The sequence below is a fragment of the Ctenopharyngodon idella genome, chromosome 10, assembly GCF_019924925.1.
Source record: "Ctenopharyngodon idella isolate HZGC_01 chromosome 10, HZGC01, whole genome shotgun sequence".
Classification (NCBI taxonomy): Eukaryota; Metazoa; Chordata; class Actinopteri; order Cypriniformes; family Xenocyprididae; genus Ctenopharyngodon; species Ctenopharyngodon idella.
Genome location: NC_067229.1, coordinates 11633719 through 11656247, shown reverse-complemented (window position 1 = coordinate 11656247; position 22529 = coordinate 11633719). Strand labels below are relative to the sequence as shown.

Genomic DNA, 22529 nt, shown 5'->3' with positions numbered 1-22529 from the left:
CCTGAACTCCCATAAAGTTAATCAAGAGGGAAGGTATTTGTACTGCACTTGTGCACTACCTTATATTCAAGCATATTCGTGTTTCATATATTGCATGCAAGTGTTAATTGTGACACTACGCATACTCTTTTAACAGTTTTGTTGTTGTCTGACACTTGAGGTTGGAGCTTATGAGCAGATCTTGCTACAATGGGTGTGAAATTGCTTCATCTTTTGCTCTGCGCGCTATTTCAAGAAAGACCACAAATTTATCTTGAAAGAAATGCTTCAAATGGCTCTGTGCAATGTAAGCATAGCAGGAAATAATCTGAATATGTAAAATAAACTTGTCAATGCAGTTACGGTCATGTGACCTGTTTATCATTGCATATGCAAACTCTTTCACTTACTTGGATTGAATTATGATAGTAAGTCTCTTGAGCACTAAGAAAGGAAGCTCATTGTCTCCGCCCACCTTTTTTATATTTATACCGTGTTTAGCCAGCAAGAGCTCATCGACCGTCTTCTTCATCATGACCATCATCATCTCTCTGCTCCTGCTGGCCTCTCTGCTGCCACACCTGACCTTCACTGGTGAGACTGACAAAACAAAATACTAATAACCCAAGTTAATATGAATCAGTGAGGAGGAAACATAATAACTAAAAATATCTCTCTCAGCTCGTATGAATGTGGGTATAGTGAACGGCAGAGAAGCAAAACCTCACTCCAGGCCTTACATGGTTTCTGTCCAAGCGAAGAAGCAACATATCTGCGGTGGATTCCTCATTTCTGATAGATTTGTCATGACTGCTGCACACTGCAGAGAAATGTAAGACCTTGTTTCATCTGCAATCTTGAGTTATTTAATTATATTATTGTTATTAGCTTAAATTAGCTTAAAATTAATAAATGAAATCTAAATTATTATTAATTGTTGCTCAATACTTACAGTATATTATTATAATTTTAATTATTTAATAATAATAATAACACGCCAGCTAATTATATAATTATTAAATTAATTAAATTATTTAAAATTAAATATTTTTTATTCAAGGTAAACTAATTATATATTATTGATTTTATATATATATATATATATATATATATATATTACATATATTGTTGATATTTAATTTATATTTAATACATTAATACATTACATATAAACTTAATACATATACATTTCATGAAAATGACTACAGCACAGTTATATACTGTACTGTAAAATATTCATCATGACTTTGGCAACCAAACCACCACACTTCCAGAAGTTATTGCTAAATATAACTTGTTTCTTTTAACAGTTTTTCAGTCCTGACAGTTGTGCTAGGTGCACATGACCTACAACAAACGAATTTGGACCGAATCAAAGTGGATTTCTACCATGAGCATCCGAACTATAACAAGAAAACCTTTCATAATGACATTATGCTTTTGAGGGTAACAAACTGCACTTTTTAAATTGTTCTAAATAATATTTGTTTCAGGAAATAGTGGTCTGGTCTGTTTTATATTACACTTCTCACCCCCATCTGGAAGACGATCAAATCTTTCTATTAATGATGATGCCGTTTTTGGTTTACAGCTAGAAAAACATGTGGAACTAAACGACAATATCAAGTGGATATCCATACCAATGAAAGAAGATGATATCGAAGCAGATACTGTTTGTAGTGTCGCAGGATGGGGAAGTTTAAAAACAAATGGGACAGGAAACAACCGTCTCATGGAGACAGATGTGACAGTCTTGAATAACAAGGAATGTGAAAGTAAATGGGGGAAAAAAGACTATTCAACTTCAGAGATGATGTGTGTATATGGCAATGGAGGAAGCTGTAATGTATGTAAAAAAAACCAACAACAACAATTGAGTAACTGAATCTTTATGTGTCAGTGAAGTTACAAATTATGACAACTCATGACTTATGTGTTGATCCGTGTTTCTTAACAGGGGGATTCAGGAGGTCCTTTGGTTTGTGGAGATACTGCAGTCGGTGTAACATCCTTCGGGGACCCTCGTCACTGTAATTCACTAAAACTACCTGAAGTTTATATTAAGATTTCAGCATATCTTCCATGGATAAAGAGCATTATTGGAAATTTTAATTGAATTAATTGTAGATGAAATGGGGTGATTTTCGTTTTTTGAAAGTTGAGTTGTTTTTCCCCCAAATCTTCATTCAATAAACATAATAATCATTGTAACATGCATAAATATGTGCTTTGTGCTTTCCTCTCATTAAAAAAAAATAAACAAAATAAAAATGACAGTGGTGAAACAACAGCAGTAAGAAAGCATCTGATCATACAGATATTTTGTACTGTATATGTTACCTACATAGAAAAGTGTCTCAGGGTATTACAAAAGTGGCCATTGTGTGAACCTTAAAGAGACTTTGGACCTTGCTTTTTTTCCACACACCAGTGTCATTATTGGTGCTTGACAGATGAGGGGCTTACTGATGGTAACAAGTTTTGGTTTTGGACATAAGACCACAAGGATTAGCAAGAAATTATTCAAGGTGTTACTGACATCACAAAGTGAGAAATAGAGTCTCCACCATCATCCATCATCATCATTTCTCTGTTCCTGCTGGCCTCTCTGCTGCCAGACCTGACCTTCGCTGGTAAAACTGATTATATAACAGCATATTATACTGGTTTTTAAGAATAATTAATTGGTATGTGCTGAATAAGTTATTGATATCATCTCTTTCAGCTCATGTGGATATAGTGAATGGCAAGGAAGCCAAACCCCACTCTAGACCTTACATGCTTTCTCTTCAGAAAAACATATCTGCGGTGGATTCCTCATTTCTGATGAGTTTATGTTGACCGTGGCACATTGCCGAAACAAGTAAGACTGTAGTTTTGTCTGAGCTAAAATCATGAATTTTCAATTAAATTCAATTCGCATTTATTTGTATAGCGCGTTTCACAATACATATCGTTTCAAAGCAACTTTACAGAAAAATGCATGTTTCTACATTACAATTTAGAGTAATCTGTTATCAGCGGTGACTGTGTCCAAGTAATGTCCATATGTCAAAAATATAAAGTACTAAAATAATACAAATCATGCAGTTAGCTAAAATCATGCATTCAGTTAAGCAGAAACAATGAGGTTGGTGTAAAAAAGGCCACACACAGGATATATTCATGTGCCTTAGTTTCTCTTGCGTTACAGTAAATTCGACACACACATATGCAAAACAGCATCTCTTCAGTGTACTGAGTTTGTGGTGACAATAAATGGGTTATTCCCACATACCTGATCATCTGTGGTAAAGTCTCTAACCGGACGCTCTGTGATGGGTCTGTTATAAACCAGCAAATTCACATAAACAAAGAAGAGCAACCAGTAGCCACTCATTTTTACAGTTGGTGTCATCTCTAGATGTTAGGTCATCTGAAATCTTCGTAAAAAGATTAAAGGGTACATAACACACACAGTTTCGACCAATCTCATGTTAATCTTGAGTACCTATAGACCCAGATAGCAACATTGTGTCTGCTCAGATCCGGCCCACATCTGGCACATGTGGAATGATGATCTGGCCCACATGCTGCACTGAATTACGGCCCTTGTGTGGGCCACTTCTGTTTGCCAGATCTGGGCCACAAGCAGGCCACAGCAATGCCACATGTCAGCCAAGAGCAAAGAAATAAACCTAAACTGGACCTTATCTGTAAATCCAGCGTTGTACTGGGCCTTGTTTAAAAAAACCATAAGCGCCAATACTGAGGGCTCGAGCAGCCATGGAAAAACACGAAATATTCTCCATTCATTTTAACCAATAAAAAATTGATTGCAACTATCATACACAACTTTATCCTTATTATGATAGTTAATTTAAGGCAGTTTCTATGGTTATTTTAATTATGATGTTTTATTACCAAAATTCGGGAGCAGCAGGTGCAGATAATTAGACTAATTATCACAAGTGGAAAGCATTCAGCTAATCAACCAACAGAGATATATATACTGCAGACTTACCTCTGTTCGTTGACAGTTTATCAGCATCCCTCCACCACCCCATCTCCTCACTTCTAGTTCTATCTCTCATAACCACATCCGGGGGGAGTACTCTGGGTTCGGGCCAAAATTCCGAGCTCGGAGCCCTCCCCCTGGACAGCACGCCAAATACGCATTACTTTACTTTATCTAATTATATGTATATGTGAACTCGTGAATGACAAATATTGAGAGGGCATCAATGTAATGCATGAGCACAAATCTCTCAGCTCAACTTAACGCTAGGTTCTTTGGGAAGCAAGGTTATCTTTCCTTCACAACCGAAAACACACTTTTTTGGTGACATTTTTGATTTCGTAGACTAAAAAAAAAAAAGTGACAAATCTTTCTCGAGCAAGTCCCGTGCAGGACTGCCGACGACTTCCATAAAGCCGAACAAAGCGCGTTGATGGGTGTGCTCTTGCTCTCTCGCTCTGGTTAATGTGTGCGCGCGCTCTTCCGGGAGAAATGCCCGTACAAGGAATTCCACCCTTTATTACATAATAAAGGGCCATGCTCGAAAAAACCTGTCCAAAATCTGTGAAAAATCTGAAGAGTATTTTTGGTACAGAAATGCACCGCCATACGTCCAACTCGTTTTTTGAAACTTTGGACATGTTTAGCATGAGAATCCAACTCTTTTACAGTGTAAATAAGTCAGAATGCATGAAATAACATTAGAACCCAAATTTAAAACTAAAATCTTATTTAAATGGTTTCATCATTCCTTCACAATCTTTTCTGAAAGAATAAAGAAACCTAAAAGGCACCCAAAATGGCACCCTAAACACTCACGGCCTTCCTACGAGTCCGCACTTTCGTGACGTAACGTCGCTTTGACTTTCGGGAAGAAGTCTGCCGCGGAGCTCGCACCAGTGCGGGCTCAGCTGAAGCAAAGAATATACACTAACAAGAAGTGACACTCAATAGAACGTTCCATTGCAACATCAGCGCCCAGCAGCAGCCCTGTGTTTCCGCCATTTTGGGGTGTAAGCGACTTGGCAGTCCGCTAGTTTCTATGGCAATATCAGCTGCTTTGTTAAAAAGACGTATTCTAAAGCTAAAATCCAACCTGAATGATGACAACAAAGAATAAAATACTATCACTAGTGATCATCAAATCCTTTTAACAGTTTATTTTACAGACTTTGTGTAAGTCTACCACTTTTTCACAAAACCTTTGCTCTCTAGAAACCCAGTCAGTTTGGGTTAAAATTCTTTAAAAGATCTAGTATTAGCATTATAAACACTGAATTAATACCAGCATATGAAATTAAATTAAGGACATGCATCAGAAAAATTGGGAATGTTGGACAATAAATATATGAATATAACAGCTTGATTTTGCAGTGTTGTCTAATGACCGTTAAAGCAAAAGTGTCCAAAAGTGGGAATTATGCGATAACGGACACAGCAATGCATCATGTATTATAAGATCATTATGTTTGTAGCGTGATCCATTAAAACGTACAATATAGCCTATTTCAATTCAGACCTAGTGGAGTGATACTATTATTACTATTAGCCTACTCCACTAGGTCTGAAATATATTGTTCACTGCAAACATGATGATCTTAAATGTATTAATTATTAATTTACTATTAATAAATGTGTAAAGTTGCATAAAATGGAAATACTCAATAAAGTAGGCTAACTACGTTACCTCAGATGGTTGAATGGTTGGATTCCACAACTGGTAAAATAAAACATATATAAGACAATACAACATTTACTGTAGGTGCCATAACATTTACTGATGATTTCATTTGAAAAATGTTCTTTTGTGCTTCTGATTTGGCAGTGAAATTCACCAATTTTGGGTGCGTAAGGTGTGAAGGATTCTATGGTCCAGTTAGTATTTTTACCCCATAATGGCGGATGCGCTACCGGAGCACCATCTAGTGGCTGTTGCCCAAAAAGTATCAGAGTGTCGCCTCTTGGGTTCTATAGGCCCTGTCCCAAATGGCACACTTCATGTGCACTTTCGGTCTTGTGGACTTACAATGGCCGCTGCGTGCGCGTGTCCGTTAAGTCCACAAGACTGTAGGGTGTCCCATTCATTATTTAAGCTTAAAGAAGGGTGTTCGGCTTTGCGGCTGATATGCGCCCTCGATGCGCACTTCAGCTGAGCCCGCAAGACTGTGAGCTACGCAGAGGACATTACCCGGCAGTCAAAGCGGCATTACGTTGTGGAAGTGCGGACTCAGGAAGACCATGAGGGTTTAGGGTGCCATTTGGGACAGGGCCATACTCTTTGGCTGAAGTGCGCATCGAGGGCGCATATCGGCCACAAAGGGGGCGCTCGCGAGCACCCTTCTGAAGCCTAAAATTGACAAATGGGACACCCTACGGTCTCGTGGACTTAACGGACACACATGCACGCGGCAGCCATTGTAAGTCCACAAGACCGAAAGTGCATAAGTGTGCCATTTGGGACAGGGCCTAAGTCTCGAGCACTAAGCATTTTTAAAAGACACACATAATTGTTTACATGTGTGCGCCCTCTAGCGGTGTAGCCTGTAAAAACCTAAGTACATTTCTTAGGAGTTTCATTAAGTTGAAACTAAGCAGAAACGTCTTTTTCCCCCCTTTTTTCATCTTATGCTATACGAGAAAAAACTCTACTTTGAATGGCTAGATTTACATGCTGCTACTTTTCAAAGCTCTGTGCACTGTCAGCATGTTTAATCGTCCCATTGTCAAGCCACAATGATTATCAAATCTTATTATCAGAGTTACTGACACCACAAACTGAAAGAAAAAAAACTTACTGGAAGCTCAGTGTCTCCACCCACCTTTTATGTATATTTATACCATGTTTAGCCAGCAAGAGCTCATCGATCGTCTTCTTCATCATGACCATCATCATCTCTCTGCTCCTGCTGGCCTCTCTGCTGCCACACCTGACCTTCACTGGTGAGACTGACAAAACAAAATACTAATAACCCAAGTTAATATAAATCAGTGAGGAGGAAACATAATAACTAAAAATATCTCTCTCAGCTCGTGTGACTGTGGGTATAGTGAACGGCAGAGAAGCAAAACCTCACTCCAGGCCTTACATGGTTTCTGTCCAAGCGAAGGAGCAACATATCTGCGGTGGATTCCTCATTTCTGATAGATTTGTCATGACTGCTGCACACTGCAGAAACAAGTAAGACCTTGTTTCATCTGCAATCTTGAGTTATTTAATTATATTATTGTTATTAGCTTAAATTAAGTTAAAAATAATAAGTGATACCTATATTATTATTAATAATTGCTCAATACAATACTTATATTATTATAATATTATTAATAATTTACTAATAATACATAAGCTAATTATAATTAATAAATCATTATTCAATTAATTAAATTATTTAAAATTATATATACACCATGAAAATTACTACAGTACAATCATATACTGTTCTATAAAATATTCATCATGACTTTGGCAACCAAACCACCACACTTCCAGAAGTTATTGCTAAATATAACTTGTTTCTTTTAACAGTTCTAAAGTTCTGACAGTTGTGCTAGGTGCACATGACCTACGACAAAAGAATTTGGACCGAATCAAAGTGGATTTCTACCATAAGCATCCGAAATTTACCAATGGATCCTTTCATAATGACATTATGCTTTTGAGGGTAACAAACTGCACTTATTTAAGTTGTTCTAAATAATATTTGTTTCAGGAAATAGTGGTCTGGTCTGTTTTATATTACACTTCTCACCCCCATCTGGAAGACGATCAAATCTTTCTATTAATGATGATGCCGTTTTTGGTTTACAGCTAGAAAAACATGTGGAACTAAACGACAATATCAAGGGGATATCCATACCAACGAAAGAAGATGATATCGAAGCAGTAACTGTTTGTAGTGTCGCAGGATGGGGAAGTTTAAAAACAAATGGGACAGTAAACAACCGCCTCATGGAGACAGATGTTACAGTCATGAATAACGAGAAATGTGAAAGTGAATGGGGGAAAGAAGACTATTCAGCTTCACAGATGATGTGTGTATATGGCGATGGAGGAAGCTGTGATGTATGTAAAAAAAAACAACAACAACAACAATTGAGTAACTGAATCTTTATGTGTCAGTGAAGTTACAAATTATGACAACTCATGACTTAAGTGTTGATCCGTGTTTCTTAACAGGGGGATTCTGGAGGTCCTTTGGTTTGTGGAGACACTGCAGTCGGTGTAACATCCTTCGGGGACCCTGATAAATGTAATTCACCTGAACTACCTGAAGTTTATATTAAGATTTCAGCATATCTTCCATGGATAAAGAGCATTATTGGAAATGTTAATTGAATTAATTAAAGATGAAATGGGGTGATTTTTGTTTTTTGAAAGTTGAGTTGATTTCCCCTAAATCTTCATTCAATAAACATCATAAACATTGTAATATGCCTAAATATGTGCTTTGTCCTCTCAATAAAAAAAACAAAAAACAAAATAAAAATGACAGTGGTGGTGCTTGAGAAAACAGCAGTTTAGATGTTTGCACGAGCTTTGCAAATTACTGGCATCATGTTGACAGATGAGATCATTAAAATTATTCTATTGTGATAGTTTGATTATAGAGTATATTTGAGATAATAGTTTCAATTAATACCTTTTCATTGCATGACAGATTGACATTATCCTGAACATTGTATAAGCATTTGTTTCATGAGTCATAAAACAGAAATAGGCTTCTGGGAAATGTCATATCCTTTTGATTTTCCTGGCAAAAATGTCCCGAGTCCTTCACATAAAAATCAGTCTACAGGCTTTCATAGACAACGGAGGTCAGGGAAGGTCTTGTTTTTTTTTTTTTAAGTTTCATTATAAACTGCTCACACATTGGCAATAAAAAAAAAAAATAAATAAATAAAAAAAAACGATTAATACATGAAAATTCTTACATATAGCCCCTTTAAAGACATTTGAATCCTGGGGGAAAATGTAGCACAGTTTCCACAAAAAAATATTATGTTGCACAAATGTTTCCAACATTAATAACAAAAACAAATCTTTCATGTGCAACAAATAAGAGACTTCTTTTCAAAAACATTTAAAAAATCTTCTCAGTCTCAACCCCCAAATTTTTTTGCTCTGTATACACTACAATCACATTTATTGCAAAAATTCATAAGCATGATGTTTGTATAATATAAGAACCAGTGTTGGGGAAAATTACATTTAAAAGTAATGTGTTAAAATATTGCATTACTCCCTAAAAAGTAACTAATTCCATTACTTGGTTACTTTTTTTTTATAGAAAGTAATGTGTTATGTTACCTTTTCTCATCTAAGCTGGGCTTGCTTGTTTATTTTTTGATTTAAAAAAAGTTCTGTTTTTGGCAATTGTTAAGGCCCTTTCACACCAAATGTGAAATGAATAAGCCTCAGGCTGAAGGAAATGCAAATTTCCGCTTGTACAATACAGGGTGTATGGTTGTAATGAATAATCAAAAGTCAGCAGCAAAAAAATTGGTATAATAAAGTATAATAAAGTAAAGTAATGAGATTAAATACAAAGTATATTTGTATTATTAATTATTGCAGGTTTGCATCATATTCTGAGTTTGCTTTTCACTGTTTTATTCATTTTGTAGAATACAGAATCTGTTCTTGTGCGAGATGAGTAAACGCATGTTCACATTTAGTCTAGAACTACAATAACCATCATGTTTACACAGCGCACACAACACCTCTGCACTTACTCATGATTTCTCAACATAAGGACGGAAAAGGTGTCAGTCAATAAATAAGAAAAACTGAGTAAATTGCATTACTTATTTTAAAAAAGTAACAGTTATTTTATTGTTAATTTAAAATTTGAAAAAAGGAATCTGATTATGTAACTCACATACTTGTAAGCAATACCTTTACCCCCCAACACTGACAAATCAAAAAATTCAAATGAACATGGTGTACTGATGGAGAGAATGCTATTTTAAACTCACAATGTTCATTCTGAGTATTTCTTTCTGATAAGATCTGCTATCTCTCTTTTTACCACATTAGTTTAACATGATAGTACATTCTGATAAAAAAAAAAAAAAATTCCTTTTTACATCATGTGCAGCCAGTATCTTAAGTTTGTAGTCTGATATGGATTTTCTGCCTGACCTGTTGTTTTTAATACATTTTAAGGTATGTTAATTCTGTTCAGTTAATTTAAAATCATGCTTGCCTTGATCACAAGTGAGAGTATTTCATGTGCAAATTCAACTGTTTTCGCTACAGACAGAGAGTTGTGGAGCTTGAGCTCGGCTGCGGTTCTAGCTATACAACTGTGACTGTTCAACCACATCCACCCTGGCCACGGTGAAAATTTTCACTTTATTTTTATTATTTTATTTTTTAAATTTATTATTTAAGTTGCATCTCAATTTTCCTTCTACATTTTCTGTACGTTTTTTAGCACCAGAGAAGCAGTAAATAAATATATTAAGGTCATTTTTTTCTTTTCAACTTATGATTATATTTCTAGTGAAAATGAGTCAGTCGTGAGACCTCGCGGAGGTCTGTGCACGCCACTGTTCGAGATCATTAGATATGACATTGTGGTGTCCTGGAAGCGGGTCTGATAGTTACCAGAACCTCAGTGTCTCCACTCACCCTTATATTTATACAGTGCTTTGAGAGCTCACTGATTGTCTTTATCATGACCATCATCATCTCTCTGCTCCTGCTGGCCTCTCTGCTGCCACACCTGACCTTCACTGGTGAGACTGATTGACTGAACTGCATGTTGATTAATCCGGTTATAATTAATCTGGTTATAATATAATTAACCGTATCTCTCTCTCAGCTCGTGTGAATGTGGGTATAGTGAACGGCACAGAAGCTAAACCTCACTCCAGACCTTATATGGTTTCTCTTCAGAAGAACTGGCTGCATGTCTGCGGTGGATTCCTCATTTCTGATGAGTTTGTCTTGACTGCCACACATTGTCGAAACAAGTAGTGTATTGTTTGGCATTTGACATACTATACTCTAAAAGAAAAAGTTTATTATATTAATACAATCTATTTTATATTAACAGATCAGAGACTTTGACAGTTGTGGTTGGTGCACATGAGCTAAAAAATAAGACTGAGGGTTCAGTGCGCATCGGAGTGATGTCCTACCACCAGCATCCAGACTTTACTGTGGAACCTGTTATGAATGGAATGACATTATGCTTTTAAGGGTAACAGTCTATACTCATTTTACTTTATCTTTAAAAATAATAAATAACTTAAAATATGGTATATATTACTTGTAAGTAAAAGATAAATACAGCTGGTCAGTCACTGTCGCAAAATAAACTGGCCAAGTTTAGGCTGTAGTATTTTAACACAGCTGCAAATTATTTTATAATCTTACCTGTACAGTGACTTAAAACTTCCGCTAAGGAAAAAAAAAAAAAAAAAAAAAAGGTCCATGACTACAACGTACAAGACTATTGACAACAAGACAAACACTTAAAAATAATTACAGTAATTAATAGGCCTACTAAAATCCACTGAGGTAATTTCCACTACAATCAATAACTAAGACACAAGATGGCGCCAGTTGCATTTGTGATAGAGAGACGTTAAAACAACAACAAAAAAACTATCTCAGAATACATGCAGCGTCATGATGGATGTCAGACCGCTGAATACAACGATTGGCCAATCAAAATCAAGTGTTACAGAGCACAGTGTCACAGCTAAAATACTGTAATTTATCTTATTTTTATATACTGTTGAGAAGTGTAAGGGGCTCAAATATATCTACATAATAGTAAAATGTAGCCTACATATAGCCCACATAAGGATTCATACAAATGTTTGTGCTTCTCATTTCTTATTTGCGCATCCTCGTTTCCTTTTCCCCCGCTTCCTTTCCTCGGGTCTTAGCTCCACCCCCTTAGGATGCGAGGGAAGGATACACGTGTATCATCGCTCATGACTCCTCGAAGCTTCCTCGCCTTCAATTAGAGAATTGAGATGTCCTTCAAGATGGCTAAATTCGATTGGTTTCCGTCATGGGCTGGAGGACGGAGGAGTGAGGAAACGAGGAAGCATCAGTATGGCTGAATCCCAAATGGCACCCTAAACCGTCACGGTTTTCCTCTAAGTCGGCACTTTTGTGACATAATGCTGCTTTGACTGCCGGGTAAAGTCCTCTGTGTAGCTCGCAAACTTGCGGGTTCAGCTGAAGTGCGCATCGAGGGCGCATAGCTTCTGAAACCTAAAATGATGAATGGGACACCCTACGGCAGTGGTCGGCAATAGGCGGCCTGCGGGCCAAAACTGGCCCACCAGCAATAATATCTGGCCCGCACCCGCAGCTATGTTATTTTGATAGCGGCTGGTTCTATTATCACCGTGTCTACACCAGATGTGACTTTTTTCGCGTCGCGAAAAGCTGTCTACACTGAACGGCGACAAACTTTTAAAAAATTTTATTTTTTCTCATTAAAACCAAAGATGTTCTGTCAGTGATTGTATATCAAGAGCAGGGAAACGTTTATGAGCATTTTGTTTGTGATTTCACTGGAACGGATAGAGTCTCAAGCGCTCCCTAAAAAGGCCGCAAGTGCCCGTCCGTGTGATGACTGCGCAGTGTACACGAGTGCAAAGAGAAAACTGTTGCGCCACTGATAACAGCGGCAACGAGCACTCAGCATGATTTCAAAAACAACACATCCCAGCCCCAGATAGCAAGCAATGATCGAAATAATGTTAAATCAATGTTAATGTGTCAACGTTAACTGCATTGAATCAATATCACTTTTGCACCCTCAATTAATGTTGAAATAATGTTGAAATTTCAACAACAACAAAAAAAAAAATCAATGGTAATGGCGCACTGTTACAATGTGATGTTGGTTTTAACATCATGCTTGAACTCTCAGAAAATGAAACACAACTACAACTGACTTAAAGCCACACAGCCTGAAATCAACTTGTGTGAGCTCGTGGTCTTTGTAACAGTGTTTACCAAAATACACAATTTGTTGCAAAGAAAACCAAAAACAAAATGATAGAGTGATATAATTTTCATAATCATAAAGCAGAGTAGTTTACTAATCTTGCTCCTGACCAAAAGTGGTTATTTGTTATTAAAATATTATATTCACGAACAATACTTTCTTGCCATAGATCATATTCTGATTTTGGGAAACACATTCTGAACACATTATGTAAAAAAATATTTTGACACACACAGACATCAAGAATCAGCATATGAATCTCAACAATGGTGACATCCTTCATGCCGCAATGCATGCTGGGAGCCACCCTAGTATACAATTCATGACTCCCAGCATGCATTGTGGCAAAATGTGAAAATAAATGGAGAAAAAACAACTATTCAGCTTCACAGATGATATGTACATATGGTGGAAGTTGCACCGTAAGTACAATATCACCTGTTATTTGATCCACACACTGAATGATATATAAAGTGCACTTAATCTTTGTGTTTACATAATAGGGGGATTCAGGTGGTCCTTTGGTTTGTGGGAAAACTGCTGTTGGGGTCACATCTTTCGGTGACCCTGATCTCTGTAATTCATCTGAGCTACCTGAAGTTTATATTAAGGTTTCAGCATATCTGCCATGGATACATATGTTTATTGGAAATGTTTTATTGACATTTACATGGTCTTGTATATATATAGCTGCCTTATAATTTTTTCTCTGTCTTTTACAAGAGGGTCTTCATATTTGGGGGTCTATAGTATTGAATTCTTTTTATTATTATTTTTATTATTATTATAAACATCTAATTGAATAACAAAAAGCCTTGATGTTTATTGATGGTCTCTACTGTATATTCAAGAATATTTTGGGTTTTCATATATTACAATATATGAAAACAGCAAATGGTGTTTATGTTTCACATTGGAATTTCTGCTGTTCTTGACAGAGGACAGTTGTGGTTCAGCATATTGTGAAGTTCTACCACATCCATCCTCTTGAACATTGTGAAACTGCACTTTTGCCGCACAAACCGTCTTTGATTGGGACAGAATTGTAAAACAAGAATTCACTGGAACTTTGCTGATTATAAGAACTTCACAATAATTGATTAAACATCTGATCTATATTCTGGGTTCAATACAAGATAAACAATTGTTATTGTTGTTTATCACAAATTATTTTCTGTTTAAAGTTATATGCAATTTTACAGCTTTGCCACCATGACTGTCACAGACACGCCAGGCTCCACCATCAGCCAATCACAGCGCAATCCCTAACCAGAATACTGAACACACACACACACCTGTTCCCCATCTGCACCTCATCACCACAGACTTATAAGCACGCCACTCACCTCACTCAGTTGTCCTGTCTCGTTCTAACAAAGAACTCTTCATGTTGATCTCCAAGACTTCTGAAATACTTACCTGTTCTTCTCCAGCATGTTATCCCAGTCTCCGTGCTTTTTCGTCTGTGTGTTAGTGTACCCACCTTCATTGTGTGTTCATCCTGTCACCAGTCATCACCCCAGCCACGATATGCAAACCTGTAAGACAAGGACTGTATCGGTGCTCAGTTATCTCTCCATTAAGTCTCCATCTACCATCCACTTACCTGCATTACTGTGTTTACCATGTTGTTCTTCAATAAAACCACCATCTACTTGCATATCTGTGTCTCCTGCCCTTCTGTCCGTAACAGAGACAATGGTGTAAACACTAAAGTGACTGTAAAATGATGAATTTTAGTATTAAACCACTTTACAGCTCAAATCATACAAAAGTTAACAGAATAATTATTGATTTTATACACTTATAAGCTTCACATTTCTGCTTTTAAACCCTCCAAAAATTGGCCCCATTCACTTCCATTGTATGTGCCACACGAAATTTTTTTATTTTTTTTAAAGAAAAGTCGATTTATACTGTAGATTTTTCTTAACTATTGAAATGTTTGTATTATGTATTATCAAATTCAGTCGATTAACATATTTAATCGTGATTAATTGCATGATTGTCATGAGTTAACTTGTGATTAATCGCAATTTAATTGCACATTTTAATCTGTAATCTTTACATCATTTCCGTAACAAAACATTGAAAGCTCAACCAAACAGCTGATCATAGCTGTACAGGGCGGGTTTTTATTTTTCATCTCCATAAATATATCTAGTAGTACAGCTAATGCAAGGGCTAGAAATCAATTGGGGTTATCCTTTGCTTTTTTTATTTATTTGTTTATTTATTTATTTATTTATTTAATGTTTGAAAGAACAATAACAATCATTATTACAATCAAACAGTCATCATTATGGGGTTATCCTTTGCTGAAACTTCCTCATCGTCGCGGAGAGCGCAGTTCATGGTTGCATAGCAATGACAGACGCCACGGGAGCGCAAATGCTATGGAAAGAAGGTGAAAGTGGTGTGGTTGCGCTTTCCACATGTTTTTAGACGCGACGTGAGCGGCCCCTATGGCTGCATCTCCATATCTCCAACTACGATCTAGGCCATGGTTCAAACAGAAAATGTGCGCTGCGTTAATAAAATTAGTGCTGTTAAAATTAATTCGTGTTAACGCGTTATTAATGCAATTTTGACAGCCCTAATATATATATATATATATACACACACACACACACACACACACAATCAGGCATAACATTATGACCCCCTTCCTAATATTGTGTCGGTCCACCTTTTGCTGCCAAAACAACCCTGACCCATGAAGGTGTGCTGTGGTATCTAGCACTAAGATGTTAGCAGTGTTACATCCCAGGCTTAAGGTTTGTCTAGGGTATGGGAGTAAACAGTGCAAAGAAAATAAGAAATTTGGGGTGAGTGAGTGTGCCTGTTTCTTTCCCTGCACAACAGACACATTAAATTTAAGCTCAAAAAGGTTTATTAACAAAAAATATAATAGACAAAAGGAAGCAAAACAGACTTCAGACTAGTTAAGGAGTAAAACTACTTAAACTACCAAAAGAAAGCAAATAAACAACAGAAATGTACACCAACTCCCTAACTAACCAAAAACAGGAGAAAAGATAGTACAAAAATTAAACAGGCACCCACCTCCCTACAGCTTCCAGCAAGTTTGAGCATGAAGGTAGTAACAATAATGAGAGTTGATGGTAAAACTCATAGGCTACAATAAGCCTCAAATTAGTAGGAAAAGTACACAGTCTCAATTCTCTACACAAGACACCAGTGCAACAAGCAGAAGGCAGGTGAGCAACAAAGCACTCTGGAAGACAGGCTTCAGCTTGAATGTCTCTCAAAGCTTCTTTTGAGTGTGCAGCCACAGTAATGAGCAGCAGGTGTGAGCAATCACAAAGAAAAAGAAAAAAAAAACAGCACACACACACCAAACAGATTATACACTATCATATTACACAATCACGGAACGTAACACCCCCACTCATAAGTTTTCAAGCATCAACCCATGTCCTGAAAATAAACTGTACAAATACTTTTTACTCTACAGTAGAATATACTCTTGAAAGGGCATCGGCTACAGTATTTTCAGAAACTTTACAATACTGGATATTCAAGTTGTATTCTTGAATAGTTAGTGACCACCTCATTAGGCGCTGATTTGAATTTCGCATCCAATCCAGAAAAACAAGAGGATTATGGTCTGCATAGACAGTGATGGGATGACTGCTACTACCAAGGTAAACTTCAAATTGTTGCAAAGCTAATACCGGGGCTAGGGCTTCCTTCTCAATCATACTGTACTTTTGCTGAGGATTGGTGAACTTTTTAGAAAAGTAACATACATGATGTTCTATGCCACAAGAATCTTCCTGCAGTAACACCGCTCCGGCACCTGAGGAACAGGCATCTACCTGCAGCTTGAACGGGAGAGTGAAACAAGGAGCAAAAAGTACAGGAGCACTACTTAAAATATCTTTGGCAGCATTAAAGGCAGATTCACTTTCAGAGGACCAAAAAACATCTTGGCAGTACTAAGTAGGTCAGTCAAAGAAGTGACCACTGTAGTGAAATTCTTACAGAAGCTCCGGTAGTATCCTACCATTCCAAGACTACGCCGCAACTCTCTCTTAATACGGGGTGGAGGAAAGTCCAAGATAGCTGCTACCTTAGCTTCCACAGGTTTTACTTGACCCTGACCTACCTTTTTACCTAAATAGGTAACAACTGCTTTAGCAAACTCACATTTAATGTAGTTCCAAACGTAGGTTCGGGAGGAGCCTAAACATTCAGTCCTGTCAATCATCATTATGAGCGTATATAAGCAGCAGTCACTGCGTCATCCCAGCGACAATTCTTCCAGTATCCCTCCTCCTCCCCATCTCCTCCTCTATTTCTCTTATTCTCCCTCTATGTAGTACTGATATAGGGGGGTTTAACTCGGAGCTCGAGCCGAGCCTCGGGTTCGAGCCTCCTTCGAGGACAGCAAGCCAAGTTTGTTTTACCATTAACCATTCAGACTGAATGGGCAGGTGAACTTGTGAAAACAGGTTAAGGGTTAGTGAAGCGTTGGCCAAAGCATTGAAAACTTTATCAAGGCTACTTAGATGCTCTTCCCAAGTGTGAGAATAAATTACGACATCATCTAAGTAGGCTTCGCAGTTGGGGATTCCTGACAACACTCATTGCATCAACCTTTGGAATGTTGGGGGAGCATGTTGCGCATCCCGAAGGCCATAATGGAGTATTGCAGCAGGTTATCAGGGGTCGCAAAGGCAGAGATCTCAGATGCACGGGCGATTAATGGCACTTGCCAATAACCTTTCAGTAGGTCAAGCTTTGTCACCAATTCGATCTACACAATCCTCCACTCTGGGCAGAGGAAAGGAATCTGGCATTGTCATGCTACGATAGTCTGTGCAGAAACGGAAAGTCGAGTCTTGTTTAGGCACTAATAGACACGGAGAGCTCCAAGGACTATGGCTAGGTGTGGCAAAACCATGCTTCAAAAGATACTCAACCTCATTTCTCATCACTTCACGTTGTTGAGGATTAACATGGTATGGGTGTTGCTTTATAGGGGGGATATTACCTTCATCGATGTCATGTTTGATTATAGAGGCTCTGCCAGGAGCATCAGAAAAGAGCAAGGGGTACTTATTAATCAACTGAATAAGAGCTTCTTTTTGACCCTGAGGCAAGTATGCAAGGTAGTCATTAAGTTGACTTAACACAGTTGAATTCTGAAAACGTTCAACAGGTAATTCACCCATATCCGGGTCATCAACAGGAGAGCAAAGAGCGGCAGGCACCACCACAGCAGGATTAACAGATACATCTTCCCTATTAGATGTAACTCCCTGAATCACACTTACCTACATAAGATTTTAACATATTAATGTGGCAAACTCTTTCTTCTATGATCTGGGGTAGAAATGACAGAGTCAGTCTCACTCAAATTTTTCTCAACATTGTAGGGACCAGCAAATCTAGCAGATCCTTTAGGTCCTCTAAGTTGTGAGGTGGAGCCTCTATGGATCTGACTTGTTTGTTCAGCACATTCCACAGATGCTCGATTGGATTGAGATCTGGGGAATTTTGAGGCCAAGTCAACACCTCACCAACACCCACTGTTGGTGCTTTCGGCGGTGGACAGGGGTCAGCAGCTGTGTAGCCCCATACGCAACAAACTGCGATGCACTGTGTATTCTGACACCTTTCTATCAGAAACAGCATTAGCTTCTTGAGCAATTTGAGCTACAGTAGCTTGTCTGTTGGATCGCAACACACGGCCTAGCCTTCGCTCCCCACCTGTATCAATAAGCCATGACCACTTGGACCACTTCTGATAGATACTGACCACTGCAGAACGGGAATACCCCACAAAAGCTACAGTTTTGAAGATGCTTTGACCCAGTCGTCTAGCCATCACAATTTGGACCTTGTCAAACTCGCTCAAATCCATTTTTCCTGCTTCTAACACATCAATTTTGAGGACAACATTTGCTGCCTAACATATACCACCCACTAACAGGTGACATGATGAAGAGATAATCAATGTTATTCACTTCACCTGTCAGTGGTCATAATGTTATGCCTGATCAGTGTGTGTATATGTACTGCATAGGAGACTAATATATATTAGTCTCCTATGCAGTTGACGCAGTGAACACAGTGCAGTGCTTCCATGTTTACGTCCAAACGTAACATTGCGTCCTGTTCACGTGAGCACCACGACGCATGCTTGTGATGATGACACATGGAGCTGGCCAATACTGGACCGGCGTTCGGATGTAAACACTGAAGCTCTGCACTGCATTCACTGCATCAACTGCGTAGGACACTGACAGGGTAGAGAGGAAAATGTTGAATAAAGTCGTTATTAGGACCCGAGCACCAATGCTGTGAGGACCCTATTGTAATCGCCCTGTCAATTATTGTTCTCCGAAATGAAACACATGCTAAACATGCTCGAAAACTTATGAAACTTTGCACATGCATCAGAAGTGGTGAAAATTTACGTCTGATTTGGGTTTCAAAATTAGGTGTGGCAAAATGGCTCGATAATACAAAATTTCAATTCAGCGCCCTTCGCGCTACGTTTCACGTACAAGTATGAAATTCAGTAGACACATGTAACAGCCCAATACCCACAAAAAAGTCCCTGGGTGCAAACTCTGAAAAACTAACAGGAAGTGAGATATTTAGAATTTTCTCTGCAAACTTTTTGCAGTTTTTACCATTTCCAGACATTGTACTTTAACGAGCTCCTCCTACAGCTTTAATCAGATCACCATCATATTTGGTTACACACATATATATATGAAAAAGAAAGGACACCCTTATTTTATGGTTTTATATATCAGAACATAACGTTGTTAGCAGGTCTTAAAATTAGGTAAATACAACCTCACATGAACAACAACAAATGACATATTACACTGTGTCATTATTTTTTCGGAGGAATTTTGGCCCACTCTTCTTTACAACATTGCTTCAGTTCTTTGAGGTTTGTGGGCATCTGTTTATGCACAGTTCTCTTAAGATCCTGCCACAACATTTCAGTTGGGTTGAGGTCTGAACTTTGACTGGGCCATTGCAACACCTTGATTCTCTTCTTTTTCAGCCATTCTGCTGCAGGTTTGCTGATGTTCTTGTGATCACTGTCCTGTTGCATGGCCCAATTTCGGCCAAGCTTTAGCTGTTAGACAGATGGCCTCACATTTGACTCTAGAATACTTTGGTATTCAGAAGAGTTCATGGTCGACTCAAAGACTGTGAGGTGCCCAGGTCCTGTGGCTGCAAAACAAGCCAAAAATCATCAACCCTCCACCAGCTTGATGGACAGTTGGTATGAGGTGTTTGTGCTGAAATGCTGTGTTTAGTTTTCGCCAAATGTGATGCTGTGCATTATGGCCAAACATCTCCACTTTGGTCTCGTCTGTCCAAAGGACATTGTTCCAGAAGTCTTGTGGTTTGTTTTCTCTGAGCATTGTCTGACCTTGGGGCGAATTTGCTGGGACGTCCACTCCTGGGAAGATTGGCAACTGCCTTTAATGTTTTCCAATTATGAATAATCTTCCTCACTGTAGAGTAATGGACTTCAAATTGTTTGGAAATGACTGTATATGTGTCATATGTCATGTGTTGTTGTTCATCTGAGATTGTATTTACATAATTTTAAGACCTGCCAAGAATTATTTTTTTATTACCTCCTGATACATAAAACCATAGAATTCAATAGGGTGTCCTTTGTTTTTCACATGACTGTATATACTGTATATATACTGTATATAGCACTGCTTCAAAGTTTCAAAGTGTTGTGCATTCAGAGATGCTCTTCTGCATACCTCAGTTGTAAAGAGTGGTTATTTGAGTTACTGTTACCTTTCTATCAGCTTGAACCAGTCTGGCCATTCTCCTCTGACCTCTGGAAATAACAAGGCATCAACAACCCTACAGTTGCACGTGTTTTAAGCCTTGCCAGTTTAAGCGCTCAAGCACAAAAAGATGCAAAAGATAAATTATTTTGGTACTCGAGTGCTCATAGCATGCGCACAGAGAGTGAGTTCTCTTTCACTTGGACAGACAAATACAGACAAAATTATGTCAAAATGCTGGTCTTGGTGAGTATCCTCCTTGTAAACACTGTTGCTTATGTCTTAAGTTAATGTAAACGGTTGAGAAAGAAAGCGCATGTGTATCAGGTTGAACGTAATTTCACCAGGTGCAACATATTATATTGGATCCGTGCATTCGATCTTAAAGTGACAGCAGCCTAATACAATATACCTGCTAATCAAACAACATAAGACAATGAGAAAATCACTCACTACTCTTAACTGAATAACTTCTATAACTTTAATAAGGATTAATCTATATTTAATTTATACAGTGAATACTATGCAGTGTTATTATACATTTGATTACTTTATTCAATTTCTGTACCAGAAAACTTCTCTTAGACCTAACTGAAAAACCTGAAAAGCACTGATTATTTCATTTTGTCTTTCTTCTGTTGTATTTATTTGTGCTATTGCTTGTAATTTGACATTTGAATTTGATCTGTAGAAAAGATTCATATCGTTGAGCCCTGCTACACATCTGCATGTGCCCCAGATTGCAATGTACTAGTAGCCACCAAAGACCAGTCTCAAATAAAAGTAAGTTTTAACAGCTTTGTTTTTACAATTTCTTTTTTAATTTACAACTGGAGTACCTCATTTTGGTTGTTTTCCAATGAGGATTTGCACTAGATTTTACACATTGCACGTTTTAGTTGTGATGTACTGCACGGAGACATAAAGGTTGAGGATCCAAATGCAGTATTTATTGAAGGGGTAATCCACAATCCTAATCCAAAATATGTGAATGGTCAAAACACCAGGTAAACAGTCCAAACAATAACAGGGTCAAAGAGGCAAAGGCAAAAACAGAGAAATGGGGCTAAAGACGCCGCGGGGCAAGAGGCGCCTTTGATTTTATATTAAATATCAAATAATTATATTGTAAATAAAAATAAAAGATTTCAAATAAAAAGTCTTCTTAAAACTGTTTTAATTGCAAAAATAAAGTAATTGATAGTAAAACCTGCAGTAAATCTTGCGAGTAAATCTTTGTGCAGTTTTCATCACACATGCACATATTTAATCTCTGTTCTGCTGTCATTGTTTGCGACTCTAAAACTTTTGCTAGTGAGTTGAAAAGTTTTGAATTCAAGTGAAGCTGCACTTCAGTGGGTGGTATCTAAGCGCCAGAATGAAAGACCTGTTTCTATTGGTCGCTCTCCCTTGGCGCAATAATGTGGCCACGCCCACTGCGTGATCCCGCCAGTCTGACACTGACAGAGAGTGGGGTAGTGGCAGTGGTATTCCCCTTAAGAAATTTAAATTTTGAGAATTATTCACAATAACAATTTTATGGAACTTAGCTGTCACAGTTCCAGTCATTCCCGGACTTCATTTCCCATCATCCTCCCTGGCAATCACCTGCACTCACTCCACCAATCACTAATCACCACACCCAGCTGCAGCACATTACCTGGACTATTTAAGCCATTCACATCCGCACACTCATTGTGAGGTCTTGTTTACTCCTGTAGCAATTCTGAGCGTTATCTTGTCTGTCTGCCTGCCTGTTCCTGTTCC

The 22529-nt window shown here is 37.9% G+C and overlaps 2 protein-coding genes across 17 annotated transcripts in view; both read left to right on the top strand.

Annotated features, from left to right (window-relative positions):
• Positions 1 to 53: 53 nt before the first annotated feature.
• LOC127520891 (mast cell protease 1A-like) lies at positions 54 to 13659 on the top strand. 2 transcript variants are annotated; one of them, XM_051909602.1, is made up of 6 exons: positions 54 to 286; positions 481 to 573; positions 661 to 811; positions 1290 to 1425; positions 1571 to 1825; positions 13458 to 13659. In XM_051909602.1, the coding sequence occupies exons 1-6, from the start codon at positions 190 to 192 to the stop codon at positions 13653 to 13655; spliced, it is 930 nt and encodes a 309-aa protein (XP_051765562.1). In that variant the 5' UTR covers positions 54 to 189; the 3' UTR covers positions 13656 to 13659. The 2 variants fall into 2 exon arrangements, with proteins under 2 accessions (XP_051765562.1, XP_051765563.1); XM_051909603.1 differs by lacking the exon at positions 13458 to 13659 and adding an exon at positions 1937 to 2265 and having other exon boundaries at positions 58 to 286.
• LOC127520889 (mast cell protease 1A-like) overlaps positions 6620 to 22529 on the top strand; it is a 163124-nt gene continuing 147214 nt past the window's right edge. For 2 of the 15 annotated variants that reach the window (XM_051909576.1, XM_051909585.1), the window contains exon 1: positions 6620 to 6916. In XM_051909576.1, the coding sequence (XP_051765536.1) occupies positions 6631 to 6916 (286 nt within the window). In that variant the 5' untranslated portion in view covers positions 6620 to 6630. Of the gene's footprint in view, positions 6917 to 7003; positions 7155 to 7499; positions 7636 to 7781; positions 8037 to 8150; positions 8414 to 10558; positions 10715 to 22529 lie in introns of those variants that run through there. The other 13 variants (XM_051909578.1, XM_051909577.1, XM_051909582.1 and 10 more) reach the window with 12 other exon arrangements.